Raw genomic sequence first — 10323 nt, 5'->3', positions numbered from 1 at the left:
GGGATTGAACTCAGGCCCTTGAGCTTGCCAGGCAAGAGCTTATTCTGCTGAGCTATCTCCCAGGCCCCTTAACCATTTTCAGAAAGCATCAAAAAGTGAATTTATTTAGCCATACTCAGCTGATAACACAGCAAGTGGGTGAATAATTCATGCTATAGCATGTTGAATGAACTGAAAACAAAAAGTTGGTTGGAACGAGGCAGAGGAACTTTGTCTTGTAAGAATTGGAACCAAGGGGCTCCATAACTGGCATCCATTCAATGTTGTATCTGTGATTAGAAATGTACATGATAAAAAACTAAAAAAAAGAAAAAAAAAAGAAACATACATGATAAGAACTCCAGGGCTCTCCTGGATTCTCCTTAAGGTCCCAGTCAACCGTGGCCACAATGTAACACTTGTGCTGAGTTACTCTCTGCACTAAGCAGTCATTTGTGCAAGTCCCTTTATGTGTGCAAGATAATTGTTCAACCCAGGGATCCTTGGCAATCCTTAGGGCCACTTGATACTTCTGTCCTAGTTTCTCAATTTCCGCCATTACCCGATCAGTTATACAAGCGATACACTTGGCATACAGACAGTCCATCGTTGATTGTACCAAGTCCAAATTGGCTTTGAAGGAAAAGTTGATAAAGCTGGTATCAACCAGGATATGATAAGGTGGGCTCAGCTGTGTATTATACTGGAAGAATAAGAAGGAAGGATGTTGGGGGGACTTCTTTCCTTTAGAGCATTGGGATCTTTCTTTTCTTTTTAGGTTTCAATTTATCCTTTTCTTTGAGTCTCTCATCTCTGAGACTAAACATTTGCTTCATGGTCGAATACTTTCTTGTTTTCTTTTGTTTCCCCATGTTCATGCCACTGTCCTGTTTGGTTCTCCAATTTCTATGGAAGAGATTGCTGAGGATGAGATGACTGGATACAGGGGTATGTGTACTTTTAATAGATACTGCCATGTTGCTTTCCTTTTTCTTTGCCTGCCTCTTCTCCCCTCCCTCCTTCCCTGTCTCTCTTTTCCTTCTTCCTTTCCTGTATTTTGCTTCTCTCCCTCCCTGCTTTCCTCTTTCTTCTCCTTTTTCTTAAATGTGAAAAGCTCTTTATAATTCAATCTATAATTCTAAACAATCACCTTACTCACAAGTCAGTTAAAGAAAAAAAACAACTATTATGAAGGTAGGACAACTTATATCACAAAAGAACCAAAAAATAGAAAACATTTCGTAAAAAATATATTCCATCTATGAAAAGAATTGCTTCCTCGGTATCTTCACATCCTTCTCTTCTGTGTACTTATGTACAATACATTGTTTCCTCGGATAAATGCACCCCCATACTTATTCTTCAGCTGTCCATTAACATACTCTTCTGTCTGCTCCAGGGCTATGTTCATATAGCCATCCAGGCAGGCCAGGATCCCTCGGTAATCCACTCCCGAATTTAATTTGACCACAACTGGCCTTCCAATGATTTGCTTTAAGAAGTCACTAGGGGTTTGCTTCCGCAGACTCATTGCAACAAATCTTGAGAGGCAGGAAACCCGAGTTCTAATTGCAGCTCTGCTACTTAATTAGCTGTGTGACTTGAGTAACTCATCACTTCACCTCTCCTGGCCCCAGGCTCCTCACCTAGCGCCTGGGACCCAGAACCCTCCTCCAGGCACCCCACGGAGCCGCTTCTTTCTTCTCCTGGTGATTAAAGCTAGGGCTTTTACAGTGAGCTACTGTCTCCAGCCCCTTGTAATTTTTTATATTGAGACAGGATCTCATTACATTGCTGACTGGCCCGTGCGGGGCTCAAACTTGGAATCATCCTGCCTCTGTTTCCCAGATGCTGGGATTGTAGGTATGTGTTGCCGTGCCTCATTTGCTTAAAAAAAAGAATCTGATTTATAGTCTCCCACACAGATTAAATAGAATGTCTTCTACCTATGTTGTCACTTATATTATTATTATTATTATTATTATTATTATTATTATTATTATTATTTAGTACAGGGTCTATAGTGTCTCACGACACAGCTCAGACTCATAGTGATCCTCCTGTTTTCAGCCTCCCAAGTGCTGGGATTACAAGCGCACGTGCCACCATGCCCAGTCTCATTCACCATCTCAGCAAGCCCCAGGGGCAAGGCCAGCACAGCAGGCTGGGGATCAGACCCCTGGCCCCTGAATCTGCCTAAGCAGACACTCTAATCCACTGACGTATCTGGCTGGCCCTTGTGACTTCTAATATAAATTATATTAAAAGTGACAGACTGAGGGCTAGTGAGATAGCTCGGTGGACTAAGCACCTGCTTTGGCAAGTGCAGGGACTAGGGTTCGATCTCTGGGTCTGCATGCCATGCTGGCCCCACCCCCAGCACGCTGAGCCAGCCATGGAGTCTGGATACAGTGATGCACCTGTAGTCCCAGCACTGGAGAGGCTGGAAACAGGATCACTATGAGTCCAAGCTATGTACTGAGACCCTCTACCAAATACATCAATGGAAAAAAAAGTGACAGACTGGGTATAAAGTCATAGAAGATTAGTGTCAATTTCTGTTAGCACTGAAATATGAACATATTTTCATATATTGGCTATTTGTTTTTGCTCCTTTGTGTCTTGCTGTTTTAATTGGTTTGTGATTAGCCTTTGATTTCCTATTCAAGGTTAGTTTGTAAGAACAGCTTATATAGAATAGAGATCAGTACTTTGTCATCTGTTCTATAAATATTTGGACAAGATGCAGCTTTTGTTTGTGGGCTTTATCTTCCAGCCATTCCTCTAAAGGGCAATAGCACAAACTGAATGAGTAGCACTAACTGAAAGTACGCCCTAATTGGTTACATGTGTCACCCTCCCAGCTTTTGAAGGGTCTGTGAGCGCAGCGTGATGCTGATGGGACGGTGCAGCCTGCCCGTGGCCGGATGTGGGTGCTGGCTGTCCCCCTCCCCCCCCAGATCTGTATCTCTTCAGCTTTTCAGGTGTTCAGTGCTCAGACCTGCGTATGAATTGAGAAAACCAGTGGTGGGAAGGCTGAGCAGTGAGAAACGTAATCTGCTTGACTAGGCTCTTCCCTATGGAAATGGGGGTCTTGTAACCATGCTTTTCTTTCTTTCTTTCTTTCTTCTTCTTTTTCTTTTTTCCCAAGAAATCATGCTGTTGTCAAAGCCTCATCCACCTGTCGTGGGCAAAGTGACTCATCACAGCATTGAATTATACTGGGATCTGGAGAAGAAAGCAGAGCGGCAGGGACCTCAGGAGCACTGGCTCCGGTTCTCAATCGAGGAAGAGGACCCCAAAACGCACACTTATGGCATCATTTATACGTAGGTGAAAAGTTGAGTCGCTTACTGTTTTTGCTTTGATTTCCTGATTGTGTAGAATGATTTTTATTGTCTCTTAAAAAGCCACTGCTCTTAAAAAAGACTTGCAGGCACATGCCTGTAGTCCCAGCTGCTTGGGAGAAAATGGGACAGGATGATGCTTTCAACCCTGGAGCTTGAGACCAGCCTGGGCAAAATAGTCTTAAAAAAAGTGAGCTAGCAACCTATGCATTTTATGTTCTTTCATTATCTGTAATTTTTGGAAAATAAGCATTAGCAGTAATTTTGAAATTAAAGCTCCTGTACTTTGAGAGCTTCTTTGACTTCTAAAATATTTTAATGGTACATTTTTATTGTTCAAAATAGTAGAGACAGAAATAAAAGCTATTTTAATGAAGTCAGACGAGGTTCCCATCAGGCTATTTTGTTCATATGTGTGGGACGGGACCCCGGGTAGTACAGCCCACCCAACTTCTCTAATCACACACAGGACCACTGTCTCCTTGTCAGTTCTCTCTAACCAAGAGGCCACTGTCCTTCAGCCTGCAGCAAACCAGAGGGGTTCGCAGATCGGAGCCATCATGGTTGATTTTCCTTGAATGCATTTCCTTCTATCCTGTGTGATGGATTCCCTTACACCATACAAATCTCAGATCAAACCTCCCTCCTCAAAGGACCTTGTGACATTGCCACCCCGCTCCCCACCCCCATCGCAGGCCTGTGTTCCACGTGCTTCATCACACTGAGCTCTGTTGGAGGTATTGAACCTATTTGCTTGTCCATGTTCTGTCTGTGACACTGTTTACACCCAACGAGAGGCAGGTAGGATTGCTGCCTGGTAGTGCTCTATCCCCAGCTGTATCCACGCAGGTGGCAGGGCCCTGATAGTTTTGTTGTGTGGCTAAATAACTTCAACAGGAGAAATCAAGAAGTCATTTTTTTTTCTTAGTCTTCATATCAACTGACTTTTCTTTGGCAGTGTTACCACTTGCAAAATGACTATGATTTAGGAATACCAAACTTGAGATCCAAGTGTTTTTTCCCTTAAACTCTTTGAGGCAGTTATAGTTTCATACCCTGTTGTAAGAAAGAAGACAGAGACCTGCTGTGTACATCACACCTATTTCCCCGATGTCTTGGAAAACTGTCATACAGTAATCAAAACCAGCAGGTTGGTGCGGACAGGGAAAATGCAGGCCATTCTGTCACTTGCCTGCCCTTTTCTCCAGGTGGCATTGGGATGAGGCACTGGTGTGGGGTAGGGCCCTGGGTGGTCCACCATCACCATCTTCTCTGATCTGGTGTCATGGCTTGTTGTTAACTGTTAACTCTCTACAGTTTTCTTTATCTGTATGTGTACACACACACACACACACACACACACACACACACACACACACACTCTTACTCTAATTGCTACCTGAGTAGTAATAGCCCCAATATTTAAGAAATATTTCTCTGTTCCTAAAGAAAAAAGTAAGGAAAAAAAAATATCTTGTGAGATGTAGTTACCATATGAAAAGAATTTCTGGCTTGACTACTCGAACATGTTATTTTAATTATGTCATGTATTCCTCTGTGAAAGTAGTTTCCCTCTAAAAATATGAATTATGATATTTTAAGTATTTCTATGGAGAAAGAAAGAGATGTCGTCTCTTTCCCCCGTTTCCCTCTTACTACAACCATGGTGCATGGGCGCGCGTTCTCCTAGGTGTTTCTGTACTTCCTCTTGGCTTTTGGCTTTTGCTACGTGACGGAAGCTGCTTCCCCTCGAGAAATGGCAGCCCTATGCACCAGCCACTGGCCCAATGTTGGCCTCTGTGTCATTCACACTCTGACCAGAGCCCCATTGCCATCTGCCCAGAGGAGGGTATTGGGTGATGGCCTGGTGGCACGTCACCAGCAATGCCCAGGGCAGGGATCCAGGGGAATAGCCTGCCCACCTGGGAGGACAACGCAGCAAAACCTTACCGCTAGGTGGCAGAATGAGACTGTACTACTTCTCGCCTCTGGCTTAGCTATACCACTTTGTCTAGATAGCGGTAACTCACAGATGTCTTCCTTTCACAGTGATTACCATCTGACGTTAGGCTCCTGGGCTTAGGAACTTCTGTCTGACCTGTCAGTTTCTGTTCCTGTCCATCAGTTGTGAGTCGGTGGTATGATCACTGACACTGCCTTCCTCATTGGCCTCTTAGAGCCAGTCCATTACTTGGTGTGGTATGAGTTCTGCTTTGTAAAATTCCTCCCAACCTTCATCCCTGTTAGGCTGGGATGTTTTAGTCTACCAGGATGAAAGCCCCGTTTTGTCATCACTCAGTGATGTGTCCCCAGGCCCTAGGACTCCATCTAGGACATTTGTTGGTCGAATGAGTTGGACTTACTCCTCTTTTCTTGCCTTTTATTCTACCTTGTAGGTCAATTTTCTTTTGAATCTCCCCTTTGTCAAATGCTCTCTAGTGGGTCTGCCATGCTCGGAGGAAGAAGGTCAGTCTCCTAAGACCAACGCTCATTGTCCTGCACTCTGCCCACACCCTGCTTCTCTGTTATCTCTTATTCTGAGTACAAACCCTCCAGCCAGACCACCTTCCTATGTTTCAACTGTTCTGTGACTTTTCCCTGCATGTGTGTTTGGCTGTTTTCTGCATTTGCACAAATTCTCCCTATGAGCTTGCAGTTTTTCCTGCTCTCATCAGATTCTACATTGGCTGAGAAACTCCCCTTGCTATCCTGTTGCCTGTCCCTTAAACCCTCATGACTATTGGTGCCAGTATCATGGTCAGAGGTGCCCAGACTGCCAAGTCTTCTCGTCTGGCTCTGTTAAAGCTGGGCCCAAGAAATCATTTAGATTTGGGTACCCACAGTCTAGTGATGCACAGAAGGGATCACCAACTGTTCAGGACTTTATTTCACTTGGAACTTTCACATTTCACATAATCAGTAAAAGAGAGACATACAGGAAAAGATCTTGGTGCCATTCCATTAGTGTATATTACTGAGCACCCATGATGGGCTAGATTTGTTCTGGATGCTGGCAGTGGGGCACTGGGAACAGAGAGAAACTCCTCATGGTATGGGGAGAAAATGGTAAATAAGATGTAAAAGAAAAATATACGCATGCACACATATATGTACACACACACACACATATACACACCCACCACACACACACATCTCAGGTGATAATACCAAGGAGAAAAAGTATGGGAAGAGTTGGAGTTCTGTGTTGGAGACAAGGACCTATTTCCCAAGAAGGAAACTTTGGGTTGAGTGGTGGGGAGACATCAGGGGAGAATGTCCAGGGAACGCAAACAGCAAGTGGAAATCCCTGAGGTGGGAGTGACCTTTGGATTCCAGGAGCAGGAAAGGAATGGAGTGGAGCAGCAAGAAGAGGAGAGGTGACTGTTCAGGTCTGCAGGTGGCTGACAAGCATAAGGTTTTGCTCTGGAGTAGAGGGGGAAGCTGAGGGGCTGGTTATGCTAAGGAGTCGGAATCTGGTTTATGTTTCATGAAGTTCCCTCTGGCTGCGCGTTGAGCGCAGGCTATGGGGAGGCAAGACAGCAAGCAGCAGGGAGGACTAATTAGGAAGCTTTTGCAGTAATTGAGGTGGGAGATAACAGAACAGTGTGAGAACTGGTTGAATTTAAAAGATGATTTAGAGATTTTGAACAGTTTGCTAGTGTAGCTGGGTTTGTAACTGCATCATTTGAACCTAGGAGTTCAGGGTCAGCCTGGGCAACTAATGAGACCTGTCTCAAAAAATAATAATCTAAAAAATAAAAATTTGCCCATGGCCCAGATATTGGGCCTGAGAAAAAGAAGATAGTCACAGGAGAGAGAGTGTGTGTGTGCGCGCCTGTGTGTATACACACACACACACACACACACACACACACACACACACACACACACACATGCACCCTTACCTACCTTCAGGGGAAAAATTCCATCCAAACTGTAGCGTGAACCTATACTCACTAAATAATGAAATCACCTGCTTATAAGACTGGAGGTTGAGTTGTGTCAGGCTGATTGATGTATTTGAGCTTTTTTTTTTTTTTTCATGTAATGCAGGGTCTACAGGGTCTCACTGTGTGGACTGGACTCACAGTGATCCTCCTGTTTTAAGCCTCCCAAGCAATGGAATTACAGGCACGCACCACCACTCCCAGTCTCAGTTGCCGTCTCAGCGAGCCCCAGGGCAGGGCTGGCATATCACGCTGGGGATTGAACCCCAGCTGGTGTGCTTTGCCTAAGTAGGTGCCGTAGTCCTCTGAGCTAGCAGGCAGGACCTTATTTGAACTTTAAAAAAGTATCTTTAGTGCATGTAATTTTTCTGAATATTTATCTTGGTTTTATAACTTCTACTTTTACAGTGAGTATAATTATATCTGCTTTTCACACACAATGTAGTTCTTCCTTAATGCCGTTGGCATCTCTCCCTCATTGTCTCAGCATTCTATTTTTTGTTGATATGCATCTTTTTCCATTGCTGCGTACCTAATAACCCCCAGCAGCCCCCCAAGCTTAGTGGCTTAAGGCAAAAATAAGCACATGTTGACTCACAGTCGGTGATTTGGGCAGTGTGGGGAAGACTCTTCTCTACTTCCTGTGGTCGTGGATGGTGTCGCTCTGTAAGGCCTGGAGGAACCACGTGGCTTCAGCTACACACGTGTTGCCTCTATAGCAGGGGCTGAGCTGGCAGGAGCAGACCAAGCTTCCTTTTCTTTCATGCCTGCCATCTTCCAGTGACCCTGTCTTACCAGGTGGTCTCTCTCCAGCAGGGAAGTGGATCTTTTTTACCTGCTGGCTCACTGCAAGGCTGAATGCACGAGTTTCAGGCTTCTTTCGGCCCAGCCCCAGGCTGTCAGAGGCCAACATGACTGACATGCTCTAGCGCACATCACTCTGTGTAGGTGAGGAGAGAGACGCACATCCAGCAAAGGTGCTGTCCAATCAGCGGCTGCGTCTGCCAGCCACGTGCAGCATCGTAGCCAGAGGTGCCTGGGCTGCCAAGTCTTTTCCTCTGGCTCTGTTAGAGCCATGCCCAAGAAATCATTTAGATTTGGGTACCTGTGTGTCTTGTGATACAAAAGAAGGATCACCAACTATTCAGGACTTTATTTCACTTAGAACTTTCACATTTCAGATAATCGGCAAAAGAGAGACACACAGGAAAACATCTTGGGAAACATTTTTCAGTTTTGAAAAATGGTTCGAGTCTTTGGATTTCAGTGAGGCATCTCTTCACAGTAGGCTAAACTCCTCTGTATCCTGTACTCTCACCCTGGTGGGGGTACTGAGGGCATCCTTCCTAGGAGTTAAATATCCTTCCAGTCCAATATTTCTTTGGCAGACTAGAGACATCTTTACTTGCTTCTTGAAGCATAAGAATTACTTGTCTGATGGGAGAGTTTTGCAGAAGGGACTTCGAAGGCCTTTGGGTTCTTCCTTAGAGGTGCTGCTTCCTGTAGAGAGAGTGGTGGTCTACGGGAGACCTTGGGGTGAGTAAGGCTGTCTGAGTAACATGTGAGGTACAAGCATGACCATCATACCAGGCCTGAAGCCACACGTCCAGACGAGCTCTCTTTCCTTTGTCATGATACTCATTCCAGCTCTGTCATTTCAACCTAACTCTGCTGTCCCTTCCTCACTACCCTTGACTACCCCACTTCTGGCTCCCCTTAGCAGGAAAAAAGCTTAGCAAGTTACATATAAACATCCTTGAAAAAAATTGGTTGTAAATCTGAAAGCATGGTTTTACCCTACATAGAAGAGAAAAAAAGAAACTGGAAAAAAAAAGAAAGAAAAAGAAAAACAGTGGTAAACCTGGAGTATAGTGGGACCCAAGGGAGTTTTGAATGGAGGAAAACAAGGACTGGATTGAAATATGGGGGAAGACAGGCTTGGAAATGGAATCCCTTCCAATGTCATCTCCTAGTAAAAAATTAAACCTTAGTTAGATACCAATAATGATTTTTGATGTCAAAGGGAAACTGAGGTTTGGGCCAGTATTAAGTAATACATACCATTCTTTATCACCCTTAGAGGCCTGATATCCTAGAATGTATGCCAGGGCAAAACAGGGTCCTGGGACGTGCCCCCCGAGGAGAGCGGTACAGACCCACCATATCGGCTGGATCCCACCATCCTCTGAGAAGATGGGCCAGCCACCTGGCCTCCATTGCATTTCTTGGGCTCATTTTACATGTTCAAAATGATTAGGTTCAGTACTTTTTCTCTCTGGAGGTGTGTGGCTTTCCACCATGAGCCTCTAATCAGATTTCTGTTCCAGAACTGTTCAGCATGGACTGCCCAGCCGCGTTCCTAGGTCAACCTAACCATGCTGTATGACGATGAACCTCCTCCTCCTGTGCTCCTGCTGCCCTGTGGTGTACCACTCAGGGGCGACATGCGCTCATGCACGTGTCTTCTTAAGACCCTTTCGCTGCAGTAGTCTTTTGCCTTTGTCAGTTCACAGCTGCCTATTCGATAGCCTTACCCACTCAAAGACCCTTGAAGCTCAAAAGCAATTTGACTCCCTGTCAAAGGTGAAACTTCGTCGTTTGAGGACAAATGGTGTGGGCTAATGTGATTAGTTGTCAGAAAAACAAAATTACACGTCAGCTATGTGCCAGGCCCTGTCTCAGCCTTGTAAGACAGAGAGGGCACATGCTGGGAAGGAGAGAGGTGCCATATGGGACCTGTGTTTTGTTATGAAGGAGTTAAATAACCCAAGATCAGATGTGTGCTCGAGATAGATTGTGCCCCAAAGTCACTTCCACCTGCTCTCATGACAAGTGATCAGAAGGTTGATGAGGTCTTCTGATGTTGGCAGCATGTGTGTTTCCTTCTGTCCAGGGGATATGCAACAAAGCACATTGTCGAAGGTCTGGAACCAAGGACACTGTACAGATTTCGATTGAAGGTCACCAGCCCCTCTGGAGAATTTGAGTACAGCCCAGTCATCTCGGTGTCTACAACCAGTGAGTACACAAATGCTCTATGTGTGTTTATC

General features: G+C 45.0%; 1 protein-coding gene and 1 pseudogene across 3 annotated transcripts in view; one reads left to right on the top strand and one right to left on the bottom strand.

Moving 5' to 3' along the window:
• Fank1 (fibronectin type III and ankyrin repeat domains 1) overlaps positions 1-10323 on the top strand; it is a 166442-nt gene that overhangs the window by 129781 nt on the left and 26338 nt on the right. For all 3 annotated transcript variants that reach the window (XM_023708892.1, XM_023708893.1, XM_012513489.2), the window contains exons 2-3: positions 3131-3308; positions 10167-10291. In XM_023708892.1, the coding sequence (XP_023564660.1) occupies positions 3136-3308; positions 10167-10291 (298 nt within the window). In that variant the 5' untranslated portion in view covers positions 3131-3135. The remainder of the gene's footprint in view (positions 1-3130; positions 3309-10166; positions 10292-10323) is intronic.
• LOC101576691 lies at positions 1268-1528 on the bottom strand (annotated as a pseudogene).

Source organism: Octodon degus, unplaced genomic scaffold, assembly GCF_000260255.1.
Source record: "Octodon degus isolate 3935 unplaced genomic scaffold, OctDeg1.0 scaffold00010, whole genome shotgun sequence".
NCBI lineage: Eukaryota > Metazoa > Chordata > Mammalia > Rodentia > Octodontidae > Octodon > Octodon degus.
Note: the sequence above shows the minus strand (reverse complement) of the source record. Positions and strands in the feature narration are given on the sequence as shown.